The sequence below is a fragment of the Somniosus microcephalus genome, chromosome 13 (genome assembly GCF_052327205.1).
Source record: "Somniosus microcephalus isolate GS21.2 chromosome 13, FLI_Smic_1.0, whole genome shotgun sequence".
NCBI lineage: Eukaryota > Metazoa > Chordata > Chondrichthyes > Squaliformes > Somniosidae > Somniosus > Somniosus microcephalus.
Genome location: NC_140999.1, coordinates 142,399,074 through 142,421,119, shown reverse-complemented (window position 1 = coordinate 142,421,119; position 22,046 = coordinate 142,399,074). Strand labels below are relative to the sequence as shown.

The 22,046-nt window shown below is 41.6% G+C and overlaps 1 protein-coding gene across 2 annotated transcripts in view; it reads right to left on the bottom strand.

The window, feature by feature from the left end:
• Positions 1-22,046, bottom strand: part of ripor3 (RIPOR family member 3) — a 217,098-nt gene that overhangs the window by 27,834 nt on the left and 167,218 nt on the right. Inside the window, exons 12-16 of one of the 2 annotated variants that reach the window (XM_086005315.1) lie at positions 16,412-16,541; positions 15,470-16,138; positions 12,571-12,710; positions 9,296-9,458; positions 2,204-2,339 (exon numbers count right to left, since the gene is read on the bottom strand). In XM_086005315.1, coding sequence (XP_085861441.1) covers positions 2,204-2,339; positions 9,296-9,458; positions 12,571-12,710; positions 15,470-16,138; positions 16,412-16,541 — 1,238 coding nt within the window. The remainder of the gene's footprint in view (positions 1-2,203; positions 2,340-9,295; positions 9,459-12,570; positions 12,711-15,469; positions 16,139-16,411; positions 16,542-22,046) is intronic. The other variant, XM_086005316.1, reaches the window with a different exon arrangement.

Genomic DNA, 22,046 nt, shown 5'->3' with positions numbered 1-22,046 from the left:
ATATTACCCCCAATCCTGTGATTTCTTATCTTGATCAGTAATCTTCTGTGTGGAACCTTGTCAAATGCCTTTTGGAAGTCCAAATACACTACATCCACTGGTTCCCCTTTATCCACCCTGTATGTTACATCCTCAAAGAATTCGAGCAAATTTGTCAAACATGACTTCCCCTTCGTAAAACCATGCTGACTCTGTCCTATTAAATTATGTTTATCCAAATGCTCTGTTACTCTTTCCTTAATAATGGACTCCAACATTTTGCCAACCACAGATGTTAGGCTAACTGGTCTATAGTTTCCAGCTTTTTGTCTACTTCCCTTCTTAAATAAGGGTGTTACATTAGCAGTTTTCCAATCTGCTGGGACCTTTCCTGAGTCCAGGGAATTCTGGAAAATAATCACCAATGCATCCACAATCCCTGCTGCCACTTCTCTCCAGACCCTAGGATGTAGGCCACCAGGTCCGGGGGATTTATCCGCCTTAAGTCCCATTATTTTACTGAGTACCATCTCCTTAGTGATTTTAATCGTCTTTAGCTCCTCCCCCCCCCCCCCCCCCCCCCATTGCCCCCTGTTTGTCCAGTGTTGGGATATTTTTAGTGTCCTCTACTGTAAAGACTGATACAAAATATTTGTTCAGCGTCTTTGCCATCTCCATGTTCCCCACCACTAGTTCCCCGGTCCCATCCTCTAAGGGACCAACGTTCACTTTAGCCACCCTTTTTCTTTTTATATAGCTGTAGAAACTCTTGCTATCTGTTTTTATATTTTTTGCTAGTTTACTTTCATAATCTATCTTCCCTTTCTTAATTAATCTTTTAGTTATTGTTTGCTGGCTTTTAAATGCTTCCCAATCTTCTATCCTCCCACTAGATTTGGCTACTTTATATGCCCTTGTTTTCAGTCGGATACTATCCTTTATTACTTTACTAAGCCACGGATGGCTGTCTTTTCTTTTACTCCCCTTTTTCCTCAGTGGAATATATTTATCTTGAAAGATGTGAAATATCTCCTTGAATGTAGACCACTGCTCTTGTACCGTCTTACAGTTTAATCTGTTTTCCCAGTCCACTTTAGTCAATTCTACTCTCATACCTTCATAGTCTCCTTTATTTAAGCTTAGTACGCTGGTTTGAGATCCAACTCTCTCACCCTCAAACTGAATTTGGAATTCAACCATATTATGGTCTCTCATTCCAAGGGGATCCTTTACTAGGACATTTTTTATTAATCCTGTTTCATTACACAGGACCAGATCTAAGATTGCCTGCCCCCTGGTTGGTTCAGTTACATACTGCTCAAGGAACCCATCCCTAATACACTCTATGAACTCTTCCTCAAGGCTGCCATGCCCAATTTGATTAGTCCAGTCAATATGAAAGTTAAAATCCCCCATGATTATAGCTGTTCCCTTATTACAAGCCCCAACTATTTCCTGATTTATACTCCGACCAACAGAGTTGCCACTGTTAGGAGGCCTATAGACTACGCCCACTAGTGACTTTTTCCCCTTATTCCTTTTAGTCTCTGGGACCACAGGATTGTGCTGGCATTTGCTTAAATGCAATACAAAAATAAGACAATGCAAACTTTTTTATGTGCAAAATATTTTTTTAAATGATTCATCTTGATATTGTTTCATCTAATGAAGACATGCCATTCAGCTGTAATAGCCAATTTGCATAAATGAAGTTTAGCTGAAAAAAATGAGGCAAATGGAATAGATCTGGCATTTCTACTTTAAAAAGAAACTAATCATTCAAGCAATTTAAGGTCATCAACTACAATGTAACCATAAAAAGTAAATATTTTAGATGAACCTCAGAAAAAATCATATTATACAGTAATAGAGAAGCTGATGTGAATCTGCACAATAAATACTATAAGATTTTATCTAATGCTAGAGATGTTTTTTACCTTTGAACCTTAAAAGCCTTATAAAATAACCCAGGGGGTTGAATTCTAAATATTGCTTAAATTAAAAATGGGATTTCCTATCTCTGTAATTCTAGTGAAGCTTTGTAGCCCTGATCTATTTCCTGCCTGTGAATACATTAGCCCTTTATTTCAAACAATCTGGTATCTAACCTATTGTAAATAGTTCCATCGCTACATAAATCTTCCTCCCCATAACACAATTTTTGAATGGCCCCAACAGATAAATGCTGGTGCACTGTCTGTAATTATGGTAATTTCATACACACCTTCCTCCACTGATTTAATATTCCCTGATTTCTCATAACAAATGAGAGCTAGAGTCTCCAACACCAGGATCTGCTGAGAGAGCTCCTCCAATATATTGTTCTGAAGGACGGGTATAGAGCCAATCGATGTAAATCTCTGAAACATAAATAAAATTATTTCCAGGCCGCTAGAACCAAGTTATCATTGACCTGTGTGTATTAAAATATGCAACATATATTAAATATAATAAGCTCATACATTATGCATTTTAACAGAAAAATGTGCTTTGTACACAAAATTAATGTTACACAACTCCCCAATCTTATAAAAAACATATGTTAAGTTATGCAGAATAGGAAACTAAGAGCTGCAAGTTTGTTAGTACATTTGACTTTCATACTAACAATCACAGAAGTTAATTGAGTGACATAAGTCTTGTAACTTAGTTAAAGAGTATTAGGGTTCAATCTTTTGCTCATGGCAAAAAGATCATAAACAGCCCAAGACTTCTATGAACAGAAACCCCTGGCCTTATATGTGCCATAAGTGGGATAGCAAGCCTAGGTTTAAATAGGATGTCAATGTTGCAAAATCTGGTTCAACCTGAGACAGTGGCCAGAGATGATAGAATCGGTGGTACAGGCATGTAGTTTGTGGTGGGGGCTGAAGACAATGACTTGAGTATTTCAAATGTTTAGTGGGAGGAAAAAGCAGCTCATCCAAGATTGGAATTGGGGCAAGCAGTCTGATAGCACAGAGCTGGTGGTGAGGCAAGAGAGGTGGTGGAGAGCTCGAGTTGGATATTGTCAGCATACATGTGGAAGCTGAACCCATGTTGGTGGATGATGTCACCAGAAGGCAGCATGGAGATTAGGAAAAGGAAGGGACCTGGGATGGATCCTTGGGGGACTCTGGAAGTGATCGTGCAGTAGAAAGAGAGGCATTGCTAGAGATGGCCTGGTTACTGTTGTGTATGTACCTTTAAGAGAATAACTGGTCTCAGACTGCAGTACCGGCAGTGACCACCCCTGTATAAAAGGCACTAGAGAGCCTCTGTTGTTTAGTTTCGTTATTGCCTTTCACCAGTAAAGATGTGTTTGTTTTCACTCCTGCTAGTCCGTGTCTAAATCATTCACGGACTTAACACTGGCGACGAATAAGAAACAAACTTACCTGCAACTCAGCAGCAGCTCTGACGACGTTGTTGAAGGTCGGAGCCAGAAGAAAGAAAAAAAAAGAGTCCATTGAAACTCGAGAAACGGGTGTCGACCGTCAATCATCGGGTTCAAGGCTTTGCAGGAGCGACTTTCTAGAGCCAGGCTGGGTTCCTCGGTCCGTGGTTTCCCAGCTAATCGGGCTGGTGGCAGGTAGTGCTCTGATCCTTCCTGGGCTGCGGCGGGCTGAAGCTCGATCGGGTGGCCTTTCAACGGGGCCGGGCAGCGAGTCGGGAAGCAAAGAGAGAGAGAGAGGGTGGAGCATACAGGGCGCGGCCGGTGCTTCGAAGCCGGGCAGCGTTCGGACCTCAAGAGGGAGGGAAGTGTCCCAGAGGGTCCGCTCCACGACGGGAAAATAATAAAAGAAAAAGAATACGCGCAAGAAACCGTGGAAAGCAGCGCTAACAACAGCGGGGAAGAAGGCAAAGCGCGGGAGGCGCCATTTTGTTAAATCAGAGAAGAAGGCAAAGCGCGGGAGGCGCCATTTTAGATTTGCAAGATGCCGAAGACTGGCTGTATCACTGCTTTTGATAATACATTAGAGGACTGGACCACGTATGTGGAAAGAGTCGAGGTATATTTCGAGGCAAACGATATAGCGGAGGGGAAAAAGGCATCGATATTGTTAAACTTAATGGGCGCTAGAACGTACGGCCTATTGCGGGATCTGATTACTCCAGCCAAACCGAAGGCGAAGAGTTTTAACGAAATTGTTGCTGTTCTACAGGAGCACTTAAACCCTGCACCGCTGTTGATAGCAGAAAGATTTAAATTCCACAGGAGAACTCAGCACAAAGATGAGAGCAATGCTGAGTATCTTACAGAACTACGCAAGCTATCAAAGCACTGCCAGTTTGGAGCAGGACTGGCAGATACCCTACGGGACAAATTTGTCTGTGGACTCCTGAGTGAAGGAACACAGAAGAAGTTACTCGCAGAAAAAGAGCTGACGCTAGATAAGGCTTTCAGCGTGGCAGTATCGTATGAAGCAGCAGCCAGGGGAGCTGCAGAAATTCAACAAAAACCACAGGAATACGGCACCCACGAAATGACACGGGGATTTGCAAAATGTTATCGCTGCGGCAGAACTAACCATGACCAGAAGGACTGCTGGTCCAAAGACAAAATATGCAGACAATGCGGGAAGATTGGACACATTGCATGAGTTTGTAGGTCTGGGAAGAAGACCAGCGACAACAAAAAGGCTACTAAGGAACCGTACAAGAAAGTACAAAAGATGACGGACAGTAGTTCCGAAGACCAGATGAGCGATAGTGAATCCGAGAACAGGAGATTAAGCTGTCTCAAACTTCACAATGTAATCGCAAAAGAGGATCACCGAACCATTTGGGTCACCCTCATGATAGCAGGGTCCCAAGTTAAAATGGAATTGGATACAGGATCAGCGCTAACCGACATGAATCGACGAGACTACGAGCGGCTATTTTCACACATACCCTTGAGAGAGACATCCATCGTCTTGACGACGTATACGGGGCAAAAAGTATACCACAGAGGAAAAATAAGGGTGCCTGTCGAATACAATGGCAAGCAAATACGGAAATTGTATCTCTACATACTGCCAAATGGTGGACCACCGTTATTGGGACGGGAATGGATCAGGAAGATAAACTTAGATTGGCATTCCATTCATGCAATGACGGTGGACGGTAAAAAAGATGAAGACGTCACTCCTGGACGATTGTCAACAATCTTAGCTAACGCCAAAGAGGTATTTCAACAAGAACTGGGCACGCTTAAAGGCGTAACCGCCTCGTTAAAAATAGAAGAGAATGCAGTTCCCAAGTTTTTCAAAGCGAGACCGGTACCATATACAATTCGCCCAGCCGTCAAGGCAGAGCTGGAGAATCTGGAGAAGGCAGGTGTGTTGTCTAAGGTCGACTGGAGCGAGTGGGCGACACCCATCGTTCCTGTCATGAAGAAAACGTTAAGCAATAAGTCCGGAGAGCTAAGGAAGATTCGCATCTGTGGGGATTTCAAGGTGACGGTGAACCCTGTCCTTCACACAGTACAATATCCTCTTCCAAGGATAGAAGACATCTTCGCCTCACTGTCTGGAGGGAAGCGTTTTACAAAAATTGACCTAGCACAAGCATATTTGCAGATGGAGGTTGAAGAGTCCTCTAGGAAGTAGCTCACGATAAACACCCACAAAGGTCTTTACCAGTATCATCGGTTGGTATTCGGAGTAGCATCGGCTCCGGCGATATGGCAAAGAGCGATGGAACAAGTCCTGCAAGGGATTCCGGGGACTCAGTGTTACTTGGACGACATCCTTGTAACAGGTGAAGATGACAGTGAACACCTTAACAACCTAGAACAGGTGCTCACTAGACTATGGGAACATGGGCTGCGAGCCAACCGCCCCAAGTGCGAATTTTTTAAGAAACAGATATCGTATTGTGGCCACGTGATTGATGAAGAGGGGTTACATAAGTCCCCTGACAAAATTGAAGTGGTTGTTAAGGCCCCAGCGCCTGAAAATGTGTCGCAACTGAGGTCATTCCTCGGGTTGGTGAATTACTATCAGAAGTTTTTGCCGAATTTGTCAACAATTCTGCACCCACTGAACGCCCTGCTACGAACGGGGGTAGCATGGAAATGGAGCGATGATTGATTGTAAACGTGCTTTTCAGAAGAGTAAGGACTTAATCACTTCGAAGGAAGTATTGACTCACTACAACCCAGCACTGCCAATCAGGCTGGTGTGTGATGCGTCTCCCTACGGCATTGGGGCGGTACTGTCACATAAATTCCTTGATGGTTTGGAGAGGCCGATAGCTTTTGCGTCGCGCTCGTTAACTTCTGCCGAGCGTTACTACGCCCAGATTGACAGAGAGGCCCTCAGCCTAGTGTGGGGGGTGAAGAAGTTCAATCACTATCTGCACGGTCAAAAATTTACTCTACTAACCGATCATCAACCTCTTGTCTCCATTTTCAACCCTCAGAAGGGCGTACCGATAATGACAGCACAACGGCTGCAGAGATGGTCCCTTTTCCTAGGGGCACACCAATATGACATCGAGTACAAAGGAACTAAACAGCATGGAAATGCTGATGGATTGTCACGTCTACCGTTGCCGACGGTGGAAGAAGAAGACCTTGCAGTGGATCCAATGGAGTTATTCCACTTGACCATAGTCGAATGTCTCCCTGTGACGAATGCAAACATAGAAAAGGAAACACGGAATGACCCGACACTATCACGGGTCTATGATTTAACGGTGAAGGGATGGCCAGCACATGGCGAACCACTGCTGCCAGCATTCTCGCCGAGAAGAGAACAGCTGTCAGTGTGCAGAGGAACCTTGATGTGTGGATCCAGAGTAGTAATTCCACCTAAGTTGACGGATAGAGTGCTCAATGAGCTTCATGAGGGTCATCTGGGTGGGGTAAAAATGAAGAGCTTAGCCAGGGCGTTTGTGTGGTGGCTGGGAATCGATAGAGAAATCGAAGAGATGACCAAGAGCTGTGCAGGATGCCAGAAGGTCCAAAACGCCCCACCACAAGCTCCTCTGCATCCATGGGAGTGGCCCTCATCTCCATGGCAAAGGGTGCACATTGATTTTGCTGGTCCCTTCATGGACTCGATGTTTTTAATTGCGGTGGGTGCACATTCAAAGTGGCCAGAGGTAATAAAAATGTCCTCAACCACCACGGAAAAAAACTATCGCAGTTTTACGAACCATATTCGCCAGGAATGGGCTGCCTGAACAGATTTGCTCTGACAATGGACCACAGTTTGTGTCTGAAGAGTTCCGGAGGTTCTTAAAGAACAATGGTGTTAAGCATTACACATCTGCCCCATATCATCCAGCCACTAATGGATTGGCCGAGAGGTTTGTCCAAACATTCAAGAAGGCTATCAAGACAATGTGTAATGAAGATATACCCCTACAACACAAGGTGGACAACTTCTTGTTTGCCTACCGGAATGCGACACATGCGGTTACCAACCAAACTCCAGCCATGATGTTCTTCAATCAAAGACTACGATGCCGCTTGGATTTGGTTAAGCCAAACGTCCGAAGAGATGTGGAGAACAGGCAGTTTCAGAATATGAATGAAAGGCCGACCAGGAGTTTTAAGATCGGTCATCCAGTTTTGGCCCGGGACTACCGCACTGAGAAATGGCAGCCAGGAACGATTTGTACACGACAAGGACCTCTCGTGTATACCGTGGACGTTGGGGAGAGCATTGTAAGACGCCATGCTGACCAGATTCTAGAGTCACTGGAAAACGTCAACTCCACACCACGATCTGATACACCTGGTAATGAAATCGACGTTCCAATTGCAGCTACCGCAGAACCGGTAATATTGGAAGCAGATGAACCAAACAACGACATTGATCCCGACTCAACATTGTCAGAAGAACCTGATACCCCAAAGAGGCGTTATCCAGACAGAATCAGGAAGCCTCCTGAAAGACTGAACTTATAATTGCTTAAACTTAACCACTGTATCTAGTAACAGTAATTGTGATTGTAATTAGTTATTATTTAGTTGTTAAATGAATGTTATGTACTGTTTATCTAAAAGGGGAGGAATTGTTGTGTATGTACCTTTAAGAGAATAACTGGTCTCAGACTGCAGTACCGGCAGTGACCACCCCTGTATAAAAGGCGCTAGAGAGCCTCTGTTTAGTTTCGTTATTGCCTTTCACCAGTAAAGATGTGTTTGTTTTCACTCCTGCTAGTCCGTGTCTAAATCATTCACGGACTTAACAGTTACAACTGGATAGTAAAGAGTGGAACCAAGTGAAATCAGTCTCACCAAGCTGAACATTGGAGGAGAGGTGTTAGAGGAGGATTATGTGGTTGACCATGCCAAAGACTTCGGAGGGGATAAGGAGGGATAATGCACCACTGTCATATAAATTCAACTGATCCAGGTTTAGCTTTAAGCTACTGTTTTGTCACTGAGCTCATCTTTCAAAGTATCGATGTGGGCAGGAATTGGGTTAAATAACTGAAGGACCATTTTATTTTTCCCCTGATTTGAGGAAGATTTTAAAGCTAATGCAAACAAAATCATTTCCCAAGTTAAAAATATCTTTGCTAAATAGTTTCCTTTCTTCCTCGCATTTAAGGCCTGGATAAATTATATCAAGGTTACAGTGACCCTTATGTGATCAGCCTACTTCCCTCAGATCATGTATATCTAAAAATGCAATATAGGAAGTCTGTAGCAAAGCATTCCTGTTTCAGCAGACTCACAGGAAAAATATTCCCCCTTATCAATGGGATGGTGAAGCTTCCACTCCTCCACCCCCGCCTCAGCTTCCAGATGTATAATGCTGAAAACCTAAAATGGATGAACAATTCTAAGCAAACATGAACCAGATTTATATGGAATAGAGTAATACAGATCCAAATGTGGAGCAAGTACTCAAACTTTACAGGCTAGGAATATATTTGTGAATATTCTGTAACCCAGCTCTCATTATCTGTGATATTTAATTAGCGCTCTGTATGTTCATATTTTGAAACTTGAAACTTCCTGTGAAACTTCAGTCACTCTGTAATGGAAAATTTAAAGAATATCTGAGCTTTAAATCAATAGTAAGTTTAAAAATGTACGGGTTTTGTAAATGAAAATGAAATTAAAACTGATAAAGTCAAAAAAAAAGAACTTCTAATTTTAAGATTTGTCAAGCTATACAGAAAAATTGAGTGCACACTCATAACAAAATTCAACACTCACTCTGTAAATATGTATATTTGGATACAATCAACTACCTAAAACCATCTATTTGCAGAGAAAACAATGAGGAATTCTGGAAATACATTAGCACACATGAGCTACTTTGCATTGGATTAAAGAGCTAAAAAAAAGAGGGAACAAATAATTGCAGTTAATTTTATCCCCACCTACCTGTAGAAGCCTCCTGCACACCTGCAGGTGAGTTAAGAGGATTTGATCAAGAGACCCATTTTCTGATGTCAGCGCAAGGGTTCCTGTTCCTTTAATTCCTAAATCTCCATTCTTAGTCAGTAAATCATGCTGACAAATATTGCCTTTATTGTAAGTACCAGGCCTGTCGAATGTTAAAGTGTATAAGAAAAATAAATTGAAATAAAGCACAGCACAGATAGCAGCATGCGCTCAAGTCAATATTAAAAAATGCAGTTAAAAATAAGAAAAGTCCCTAATTTTGGGCCAAAACACTAAAAAGTAGCAGAATCAGAATACTTGAAGCTGGAGCAACTAAATGTAAAAATGCTGCCGTCTAATCAGCGTGCAATAATGTTCCAATTACTAAGCTATACCTTTAACTGGATTTTCTTGATCATTTATAGATTACCTAAATCTAATTTTATTTTAATTCCCAAATCATAGAAATTTCAGTAGAGAAGGAGGCCGTCCAGCCCATCATGCTAGCTTCACATCAGAGCTGTTTATTCTAATTCCATCTCCCAGCTCTTTCCTTCTATCCTCTTTTTTCCCCCCAACTGTGTATGTAATTATCTCTTAAATGCTGTGATTGGCTCTCCTTGAATTAGTTGTGGTAATGTATTCCAAATTTTCATCACCTTTTGGCTGAAAAATGACTTTGGGCCAGAATTTTCCATCAAAATAACAGCAAGGCTAATGGTACTCGCTGTTACTTATGGGTAAACGGTACAGCAACTTCAGGCGAGGAGCAGATGCGCGGTTAATTGTGAATATCTAAAAGTTGCTGTCCAAGTTGCGCTGCTCTGCCGTTAATTTTGCAGAGGCATCTCGCCCTTAGCCTCCCCGTTTTTTTTAGGAACTAGCTGTATTTGCCTTTTAATTGCACAGAAAACTCGGCACTGGAAAGTTAAGTCTTGTCAGTACAAGTGTAAGTACCCTTTAACGATGTAATAATTGTTAATTACTGCCAATCAACCTCTGGCACCGAAAATTAACTATTACAAGTGTGGAGTCTTATTCCTTCAGGTTTTTAACTTCTGGGGGCGATTTTGCCAGCCCTGGGGAGGTGGGTATGGAGGCGCGACTGCCGGGAAAATGGCAGAAACTGGGGGTGGGTACCCATCCCGCCCCCAACCCGCCTCCGTGCTATCTTCCCAGGAGGCAGGTACCCGACCCGCGCCGGGTCCCGTCTCCTCGAGGCAGGAAGGGGATTTGTGCCAATTAACTGCCTGTTAACTATCTGTTAACAGGCAGGTTTTTCTGGCTAATCCCTATTTTGAGCCCTAAAGTGTGGGCTTCCCGACGGCTCCGAACCTCGCCAGGGTCAGTGAGGCGAGTTGTGGGTCGGAGGGGCTGAGCTGTTCGGTGTGCAGGTGAGCGATGAGTACAATTGTGGAGAGGTAAGTGTGTGAGGTGAGTCTAAAGTGTTTTAATAAGATTACTTACCTTTGCTTCTTCCTCCAGGCTTCATCCCTTTAGGCTGCAGAGCTGCCTCATCTCCATGGCAGAGATGACAGAATGGCTGCTGCATTCTCCGATGCAACAGCCATCTGATTTCTGCTCAGGAAAGAGGTTTGGTGAGTCTTGAGTACAAGGACTCTCCAAACAACAGAGATTGTCAGTGTTTGACAGCTTCTCAAAGCTGTCAAACGATGACAATTCATCTGTCAAAAATTTTTGACAGATGAAACATCACACGCTGATGTTCTCTGTATCCGGCTTTCCCTTAATTGGACTGCTAAGCCCGCTGGGCGGGCTTAACAAGGTCAATCAAGGGAGAATAGCGTGGGTTGACCGGACATTGATGGAGGCGGGACTAAAACCCGACAAGCAGCAGTCCCGCCTCCATCACATCCTCTGGCTCTTTTTTTCTCTCTTAGCCCAATCTTTCTTTCCTTCACTTGCTTTCTTTCTCTTTCTGTACCTGATTTGATATTGAATTCATCCCGTTTAATTCACCCTCCTTCTCAATCCTTCCTGTGTTTATTTTGCAATCCTTAAATCTAATTGGTTAAGAAAATACCCTGTTGGTTTCTCTGTTCAGCCAAGATCCAGATACCCTGTTTCCCTCGCTGTGCTATTATCAACTCATGCTTTCAGCAACTTTGTGAGCAAATTTATTTTGAGCCGAAGGGTGCAGAGGCAAGTGTAACTAACGACAGCCACTGTTAGGTGCCCTACTTCAGCAAATTTATGGCCCATTCTAACTCTCGCCTTTATGCTTCCATTATTAATCTTAAGTTTGGGCTTTTTGTTACCAGTAGAAATTATCTTTTCCTATTTACTCACTGAAACCATTTCATAATTTCAAACATTTCTATTAACCTCTACTTCAGTGAACACAGTCCTAGTTTTTACAATCTCTCATCATAATTATATCTTCTCATCCTCGAGGAAATACAAGCCAAGATTATGCAAGCTGTCCTCATAATTTAACCATTTAAGCCCCGGTTTCATTCTGGTGAATCTGCGCTGCACCACCTCCAAGGCCAATATATCTTTCATGAGGTTCAATGCCATACTCTGGATGGGGGATGACCAAGACTCTCTACATCACTTCCTCACTTTTATATTTCAACCCCTTTGAGAAAAAAGCCAATTTTCCATTAGCCTTTAAAATTACCTTTTGTTCCTCTCCAGTGACCTTTAATGATTTGCATACATGGACACATAAATCGTTTTGTTCCTCCACAGCTCTTAGTCTCTCACCATTAAGAAAATATTCATATTTGTCTTTCTCAGATCCAAAGTGAATGACCTTACATTTCTCCACATTAAACTCCATCTGCCATAGTTTTGCCCACATACTTAACCTGTCTATGTTCCTTTGTAGCTTCCTGCTCCCATCAACACACCTTACTGTACCTCCTAACTTAGTGCCATTTGCAAACTTCTTTCATCCAAGTCATTAATACATATGGTGAACAGTTGAGGCCCCAGTACAGATCCCTGGGTAATACCACTTGTCACACCCTGCCAATCCCACCAAAAGGGTTCCATTATAAAGACCTGTTATGTACACTGCTGTCCCAAACATTGGAAAAACAGAATTAAACCCTCCACACCTCCAACCAAGGTAACCAGGACTAATTTATTTTGGAGCCCATAAGATAAAATAATTTGAACAATTCAATTTAATTGTAGCCTTGTAATTACTTGGTTATCTGTTTTCATGATGTATTTTCTTTGCGTTCTCTGAAAAAACTTCAATGAAAGTACAGGTGTGGGGTTTGTCATTTTATTCAGTTACCTACCTTTCATCCTTCATCCTAATGCTTCCAGAGCATGAAAGATTATCTTCACTTGAGTCAGCATTTAAGAAGTTGAAGCTTTCTAAGACTGTTTCAACACTCAGACTGACAGTAGATGTACTTCTGCTGTCTGTTATTTCTTTCTGTTAAAAGAAAGAATGTAACTTTTAAAACAAAAATAATTGAATAGTTTAGTTTGAATTTCCTCATTCTCTCATAGTTTACTGCAAATTATGGGGTCTAAATTACACCCATCTATATGTTGCTCCCATATTATATAGTAAAGACACAGTAAATTGTACCAATATGTAAGGTATACTCATGTCTAGATAAGATGTGACACTTACGCCACATTTTACAATCATGTATGTCCTATTGCTCAAATCTGGTGTTATGCAAAAATGTACTTCCTAACTAATTTAACAAGCTTATAATAAAACTATATAAAAAAGCAGATATTTGACCACTGAAAGTTGGATTAAGTGGTACATTAGAACATTCCATTTACCCCGGGACCCTGTTTCAAACATATCCCAGACTGATGGGATGTGTCAAAAGCATCTTATGTGATATGAATTTTGGCATATTTAGTAATTATAGATTCACAGTATAAAACATCCCAATTGTGGTCAGAGATTATAAAGATGGTTTTTTATGAAAAATATAAATAATAATCTTGTGCGGTAGAGGATGTTTTCTGAGAATGAAGTTGGCAAATTGTTGGGGTAGTACAGAGAAAATAGAACTCTGCATTTAACCTAACAAAATGACCTGAAAGTGCTTGATGCTCACACTGTATTTTTGGTGGGCTCCTGGCAGTATTTCTGCCCACACTGGGGAACTCGTCACTGGGGCCAGAAGGGATTCCAACACCTGTGCAGATTAAAGGGCTAAGCAGCTTCCTAAACTTAAACAATGTTCTCATCTTCCACTGAAGATACAAAAATCAGGCCAATAGGAAATGTCCATCAATTGTCCCTTCTGGCCATTTAATTTTTGGTTGGCAATTTTCTATTACCTAGCAATGCTTGGATGCCTGTTTTATGTAGAAGTTAATTATGTCAAACTTAACTGAGGTGGTAATGATGATAAATAGGACAGAAAATGCTCAGCAGGCCTGGCAGCATCTGTGGAGAGAAAAACAAGAAATAACATTTCAGGTCGATGACCTTTCGATAAAAGGTCATTGATCTGAAACGTTAACTCTGTTTCTCTCTCCACAGATGCTGCCTGACATGAGTATTTCCAGCATTTTCGGTTTTTATTTCAGATTTCCAGCATCTGCAGTATTTTGCTTTTGTATTCATGATAAATATGATGTTTGATATCACACCATCATTACTCCAAGAGTGCAGCAAAGGGCTGCAAATTAGGCCAGGACCCAGATTGCTGGGTCCCTGCCTACCCAGGCAGTTTCCACAGGGCCTTGTTGGGGGCAAACAAGTACAGCAATGTAAGGGGCGACTTGACCGGTGATGGGGATTCCCAGTCTAGGAGTTCCTTCGTTTCCAGCCTGGCAGACCATTTATGAGGAGGAATGCTGAGTGAGACCAGGTGTGCTGGCCTGCCAAACAGTGGATGTGGGGCCTACCTAGGGGACCAGGCATGGCGCAAAATTGAAATGTTAACCTGGCTCTTTTCTTTTCCAATGCTGACAGACCTGCTGAGTATCTCCAGCTTTTTCTGTTTTTCTTTCAATTTAAATCAAAAGCAGATCTGACTTTAAAAAAAATGAGTTTAACCATAGTGAAGTTAGATGACCTATTTTTCCTCAAAATATTAAATGTTAAAAATAACTATCTCTCTCTCTGATACACTCTCTTTGCTCAGAGTAAAACAAATGCAATCAATCTGTAAAACAAATGGCCTAGCCTCCTGTAACCCAAGGTAAAATCCCATTCAACAGATTTGAGCTTGGGAACTGCCATAAATGATTAAAGAATTATCAACTGAGAGAACAGCAGGATACACAGACAGATCTACCAGAGTTTAGTCACAAAATCCTGATGATTATAAAGGACTGAGGGAGGAAAAAAACACTCAAGGGAAAGGATGACAGTTAAACAAATGTTTTATTCATAATTTCTGTTTAATATTAAGTCATGTATTTTATACTGTTTCACTGCTAGCTTCATTAGAATAAAACTTTTTTTTACAGCCAGGAGAACTTTTGACGCCCAGAGAATGCAATAATATTTACTGCGATAAAATATCATTGCTAGAAAATGCAATCATACTTCTTACTGCAATATGCTTTAGAAGGACATTAACCCGGTTTCAACTTTAGTCTGTATAATTTGGACATTCGCACAGTTGAAACTGAGCCCAGTTCCACAGACTAAAGCACAGGCCTCCACTGACTATCAAGAAACATTGACACATAAATCATTCCAAGGACATCAAATCTCCAAGGACATCAAATCACCAAGGAAAGCAAGTGCATTCCCTCCCTCTCCACTCGGCCACAAAACTGGCCTTTTGTCCATACTCCACAATTAGACTCCCAGGGATTAGATGCCCCTGACTGACAGACAGGTATGTTCTCAGCCACAGACAGCAGTCACTTCCTCACTGCGAGATGTCTTCAGATTGGCCCGATTTGAGTGATTTGTTTCTGAATCTGGTTCTGCTCTCACCCCAAATTTTTGGACACAAATACAGTTTATAAAAGGCACCTTCAATAATCTTTTGAGATCACATGGATGCCTAACTCAGAACTTTTGAGTCCAAAACCATTTTATGGGCTATTTAATGTTTACATTAAAAGGGCACTAATTTTTTTTTATTGGACATTAAAATTATATTTTGCAACCTGTATTTTCCCTGAAATATATTAAAGTACGAGCTTCAACTTTGGAATTTAAACATTAAGATACTTGTTGAAGAAACGCAATTACCATACCTTCAGAATATCTCCGAAGTGCAGAACCTGCTGCTCTAGACTTTGTAGTTCCTTATAGTTACTTTGATCAGTTCTCAGAATAATCAATATTTCTTGCAGTATGGTTCCTATATTTACTGAAATGAAATCTGTCCTCGTAGTCTTCCCAGAAGACATTGAGGTGCTATTTATTCGTGTACTGGATGCTGTCAAAGTTCTATGTGGACTTAATGGTTTTGTAAGATCTGTGCTCCTGATGTGGCCAGTTGAGTCCCATCCAGCAGGCTTCCCAGTAGGCTGCTGAAACCTCCGGTGTGGTCCCACGTGCAAAGCAGATTCCGCCAGCACTGAACAACTTTGAAATTGTCTGGCTTGTATTGAATCACTTTGAAATTCTCTTTGATCTGGATATCTTGGTTGTACGTGTGGTGATTGCACAGTCCTTTCTGCAGGGAGACCGCCCTGCAAGCTATGGGATAATTCCCTGCATGACTCTTGGATATCGAATGCATTATCAGTACAGGGACTTCTTCCTTGTTTGTCTATATTTGCATAATTGTAAAATTTCTCATTCTCAGGCACAGATGACAAATGTGTCGTGTGGTATCCATTTCCTAAGTGATTAATGGTAAAAGTTCCTTTTGTCTCATGATATAATAAAGGCAGTGCATCCTCTTGTCCAATGTGCTGCTTGCAACAGAATAGAAAACAGGATTAGTATGTCCATTCATAATGAAAGTATAAAGATATAATCAAATTAACTTATTGAGGTATATACAGTTACCAGATATTCTCTCTTGCAATTTATGCTATTTTATACGAGGCACTTCAATACAAGACTACATTTACGAGTCAACACCTGGCAATTATTTCCTGTTAGGATTAACTTTAATTTATTATCCTTGACTGCCAAAAGTTATAGAAGTGCATTGCAATATGAAACATCCGCGTTGAGATACTCACAGAGAAGTACTTGTCCCTGAAGCTGGGGGTGCTGGGAGGTGTCCAGTTATACACAGAGCTTTTCCTACTTGGCAAAGAGAATTTGCTGACTGACCCAGAGGTTATTGATACCTCATCAGTATCAAATGGACTGTGACAAAGTAAAGGGTAGAAGAGAAATTAAAAGCAGGGATTGAAACAAGAAAACCTCAATTTAGATGTCTGTATGATATTCCTGAAAGCAAAATGTTCCATTTGGTCAAATTGTCTTTCTACTGCACATAAGTCCATTTATATAATCTATAAAATGTGCGATGAGTTTCATTAAAGAATTTCAGTTTTCTGACAACATTTGGTTCACAAATATAAACACCGTACATGTTGTGTCTCCTTGTGTTCTTATACTATATATATTACAGACACTTAGTTCATTTTAGTTAGTGCTTTTTACTTAGCTGTATTCCTTGCTTTGTTACAGTGCTGCCGCATGGTGCGGAGTGATACAAGATGTCCGACGCTGCACTGTGCACTGCACAGTGTGCCACATAGCAATATAACTACACCATACCAAAGTAGTTCCATACCAAAGTAGTTCCATTTAACGATGTGATACTATAACAATGTAACATCCCTCTTTCTCAAAAAACTAAAACATGAAATTTAACAATTTAAATTAACATATTATATCTAAACTATTATCAACTACAAAGAATCGTGAGTTTTTTTTTTATTCGCGTATCGCTCAGGTGGTTGGATGTTGTCCCTCCATCTTGTGGATTTGGTGGTGACCATTCCGCTCTGCGGTGTTTTGGTGTGTTCCGCTCTCGTCGTTGTTGCTGTCGCCTTTGGAGTTGGAATGTGCATGCTCGTGGTTGTTTGATTTGTAGCGCTTGTTTCTGGTGTTGTACTGCTTGTGGTAGTTGGTGTTGTCAATGTTGCTGATGTTGTCTGCTGCTTATCCAGTTCAGGTGAAGGTCTGATGTGGAGTCTGTTCCGTCTGTATTGGTTACCAGGTTCAGTCTCTACGAAGTAGGATCTTGGAGTATCAGCTTTTCCAATGACCTTGGCTGGATTCCAGGTTTTCAACACCGGGTCTTGCACATGCACTGATTGTCCATTCAGCAATTCTGGTAGCGTCTTTGCATGTTTATCGTAATGTTTGCTCCCTACGACTTGTGCTTCTGCCAGCTTCTGTCTGAAGTCCTTCTGGTCCCGGGGAGGATGTATTTTTGCTGGTAGGGTAGTCTTAAACTTCCTCCCATTCAGCAATTCCGCAGGTGATTTCATGGCTGCTTTCAGTGGTGTTGATCTGAGTGATAGGAGGGCAAGGTCTTGGTCTTCCCCCATCTCACTGCTTTTGATGAGAGTTCTCTTGACAGTCTGGATCTGTCTTTCGATGAACCCGTGTCCCCTTGGGAAATGTGGGGATGAGGTTACTATTTTGAACCCATACTTTTCTGCCAGAGCTCTGAATTCACTCGATGTGAACTGGGTTCCATTGTCACAGATTACCTTTTCCGGGATTCCTTGTTCAGCAAACAAGCTCTTTGCAATCCTGGTGGCAGCTGTATTTCTTGCTTTGTTACAGTGCTGTCGCATGGTGCGGAGTGATACAAGGTGTCCGACGCTGCACTGTGCACTGCCCGTGCATAGTGTGCCACATAGCAATATAACTACACCATACCAAAGTAGTTCCATACCAAAGTAGCTCCATTTAACGATGTGATACTATATAACAATGTAACAGTACATTACCTTATATTCTTTCTAAGGGCTGTTCCGTATGGCAAACAATATAAGATCTTAACTGTATTCCCAAACCTAAGCATACATGAAAATAAAAAGGTGACACCACAAAAGTATGAGATTTTGTAGAACAGCTTCTCAACTGATTCTGCTGCCTCAGACTGATTATTAGTTAGGATGACAAAAATGATAGAATTGTTTATAACTTTCCTGAGAAAGTAACTTTATGGACCCCATTAAAGATTTATTTTTGATTTGTTGAATCCATCAGTAATCAGCTCCGCATTGAGGTTAAGTCAATATTGAACATGTCCCTAGCACAGTTAGTTCCCATTTAAAGCCTGTCTATTGGAGGGGGGTGGGGAACTGAGCAGATCTAACAGGAAAGGGGACATAGAGAGCAATTCAACTTGGGCCTTTCTTGCACATCTCACAGTAGCTGTCTGAAGAACAACATTGATAGAGGCCTAGGAGTGGGCTACATGCCCAATGGGGCAATGTGTTTCCCTGTGAATAGACTTTGAGGGAATAACTAAAATAAGGCATCTTGCATTTAGCGCGTACTTCCTGTAAGTGTTATACTTAGTTCCTGTAATACATTCCCCATCTCAATTTCTGCTAACAGCCTATCGCTATAAAATAGCGCATCCCCTGATTCACCATGAGGAACATTACAGGAGATTACATAGGATATACGGCACAGAAACAGGCCATTCGGCCCAACCAGTCCATGCCAGCGTTTATGCTCCACTCGAGCCTCCTCCCGGCTTTCCTCATCTAAATCTAACAACATATTCTTCCTCATATGCTTGTCTAGCCTCCCCTTAAATGCATCTATACTTTTCGCTTCAACCATTCCGTCGTTGCGAGTTCCACATTCTCACCACTCTTTGGGTAAAGAAGTTTCTTCTGAATTCCCTATTGGATTTCTTGGTGACTATCTTATATTGATGGCCTCTAGTTATGCTCTTCCCCACAAGTAGAAACATTCTCTCTGTATCCACTCTCAAAACTTTTCAGAATTTTAAAGACCTCTATTAGGTCACCCCTCGGCCTTTTTTTGAGAAAAGAGACCCAGCCTGTTCATCCTTTCCTGATATGTACACCCTTGCATTTCTGGTATCATCCTTGTAAATCTTCTCTGCACCCTCTCCAGTGCCTCTATATCCTTTTTATAATATGGTGACCCGAACTGTACGCTGTACTCTATATGTGGTCTAACCAAGGTTCGATACAGGTTTAACATAACTTCCCTACTTTTCAATTCTATACCTCTAGAAATAAACCCGAGTGCTTGGTTTGCTTTTTTTTTTATGGCCTTGCTAACCTTTGTCGCAACTTTGTGATTTGTGTATTTGTACTCCGAGATCCCTTTGTTCCTCTACCCCACCTAGACTCGCACCCTCCAATTAATAAGTGACCTCCCTATTCTTCCTACCAAAATGTAATACCTCATATTTATCTGTTGAACTTCATTTGCCAATTATATGCCCATTCTGCAATTTTATGAATGTCCTCCTGTAATTTGTTACAGTCCTCAGTATTGTCTATCTTCACCACACCAACCCCACCCCCCCCCCAAAAAAAAAATTTTGGTGTCATCCGCAAATTTAGAAATTGTGTTTTTGATTCCGAAGTCTAAATCATTAATATAAATTGTGAACAACAGTGGTCCCAGCACTGATCCTTGTGGAACACCACTACCCACCTTCTGCCACTGTGAATAGCTACTTTTTACCCCTACTCTCTGCTTTCTGTCTTGAAGCCAGTTAGCTATCCATTCTGCTACTTATCCCATCTACTGCATTACCATTGTCTACTCTCTCTTCAAAAAATTCAATGAGGTTGGTCAAGCAAGACTTTCCCTTTTGAAATCCATGCTGACTATTCATTACTATGTTTTTGGTTTCTAGATGTTCTTCTATTTTCTCCTTTAGTAGGGATTCCATTATTTTTCCTACCACCAATGTTAAGCTGACTGATCTATAATTCCCTGGACATGTTCTATCCCCCTTCTTAAATATAGGTATTACGTTAGCTATCTGCCAGTCCTCTGGTACTACAACTTTTTCTAACAAATTATTAAATACGGTATGTGTAGTAATGCCTCTGCTATCTCTTCCCTAGATTCTTTTAAAATGCGTGGATACAATCCATCCAGACCAGGGGTTTTATCCTCTTTGAGTTTGATTAGTTTATTTAATATATCCCCACTGCATAAATAAAAAATAGTTTTATGCCAATTAGAATCGCACTTCAAAATGTCAAACCTTTATAGAGATGCAAAGTTAACTTAAAATAAAAGTCAAAGATAGCCCGTCATTGACTTGAACCCTAAAATTTACCATCTGTTGTAATTTCCATTTAAATTACCTCAGCTATTTACGACAATCTCGTTACCTTGATTTACCTATTTAGTGTAATGGCTTTAAAGGGACAGGCCAAGTTAACAGTTAAACATCACAACCATGCTTCACACCGAGACTACTCTTGAGCAATGTCGTGGCATATTGTATTTGTGCATGTTTGTGCGTGTGTGTATATTTTGCACCTAGCATAAGCCTGTGAATACTTTTGACTCAACTTTTTCAGTCACTTTAGGAGAGAGTAATAAAAATAAAGTTTCTAACCTAGAAAAACATTAAAAACAAAATCATTAAGCTCACAACAACAACAGCTTGCATTTATATAGCACTTTTAACATAGTAAAACATTCCAAAGTGGTTCACAGGAGCATAATTAGACAAAAAAAATTGACAACGAGCTAAAGAAGGAAACATTAGGACAGTAACAGGCTAAACTCTTAAAACAGGATTATTCTCAAATAGAATTATTTACAAAAAGCTAGCTGTATAGGTGAGATATTGAACAGTCAAATAAGAGTTTGGAGAGAGATTTCAAAGGGTTAACAAGGGATAATCAAATAAGCCAGTCAGACAAGTCCCTTTAAATTCTTCATAAAGAACTTGAGATGAAGCACTTCTCAAAGAAATAAGCAATATTTTTCCTCAGCAAAAATGGAATACAATCTTCCTAAGAATTCTATACAGTTGATTTTGTGTGTTTGAAATTTCTTCATCAGTGTTTTTGTTTGGGAGTCAGTGCACTTGTTAGATCCTTGGAATTTTAGTTTTGATGTATTTCCCAGATCCCTGTGCTCAATTAAGTAGCAAATTCCCAAAATGCACCAGTGCTATTATGTCCATCGTTCTGATAGACTAGGGAGGAGAAATTTGGTTGGTTAGCGCCTCCGGGGGGGCAATAACGGGTCGTTAATGACTTACCGCTCGGGCGCAGCTATAGCACTGCCACCCGCGAAAATCACCTTGCGGTTTGCGGCAGCGGTAACCCCTAGCGCCACGCTCTCCTGTGCCCGGAGAGCGTGACATCATCCGGCTGTGCAGCACCCCGGACCCGAAATTCGGTTCCGCTGGCTGCAGCATCGCCAGCCGATAACACCGACAGCTGCAGGAGGTGTTGTTCAGGAGGCCGGGCGCTTCGGGAGCACTAATTAAAGGTAAGGCCGCTGGTCTTCGGTAGAAATGTGTTTCCTTCCTTTTCGGGTGCATTTTGAAAATGTTTAAATGGCGCGAGTGGGCAGCCCTGGACTCTGTTAGAGTGCTTGGAGTTGATTGTCAAGGATCCCGGCAGCCGTCGGCGACGAGGGAGATCGTTCGAATGCTGAGCCTGCAGCAATGGCCCTTTCCTTTAAGGGAGGGAAGGAGCCCTCAGATCCCGGCAGCGCTGCAGTGGTCATTGTGCAGTGCTGCACCTCTACCGCTCCCCTGCTTGGTTTAGTGTTCCACTTCCTTCCTGGAGAACTAACACTGAATTTACCAAAAGCTGAGAATGATTAGCGCCTGGCGCTAATTTTTCCAGCTTTTAAAAGTTAGTGCCCCAAATGGGGCGA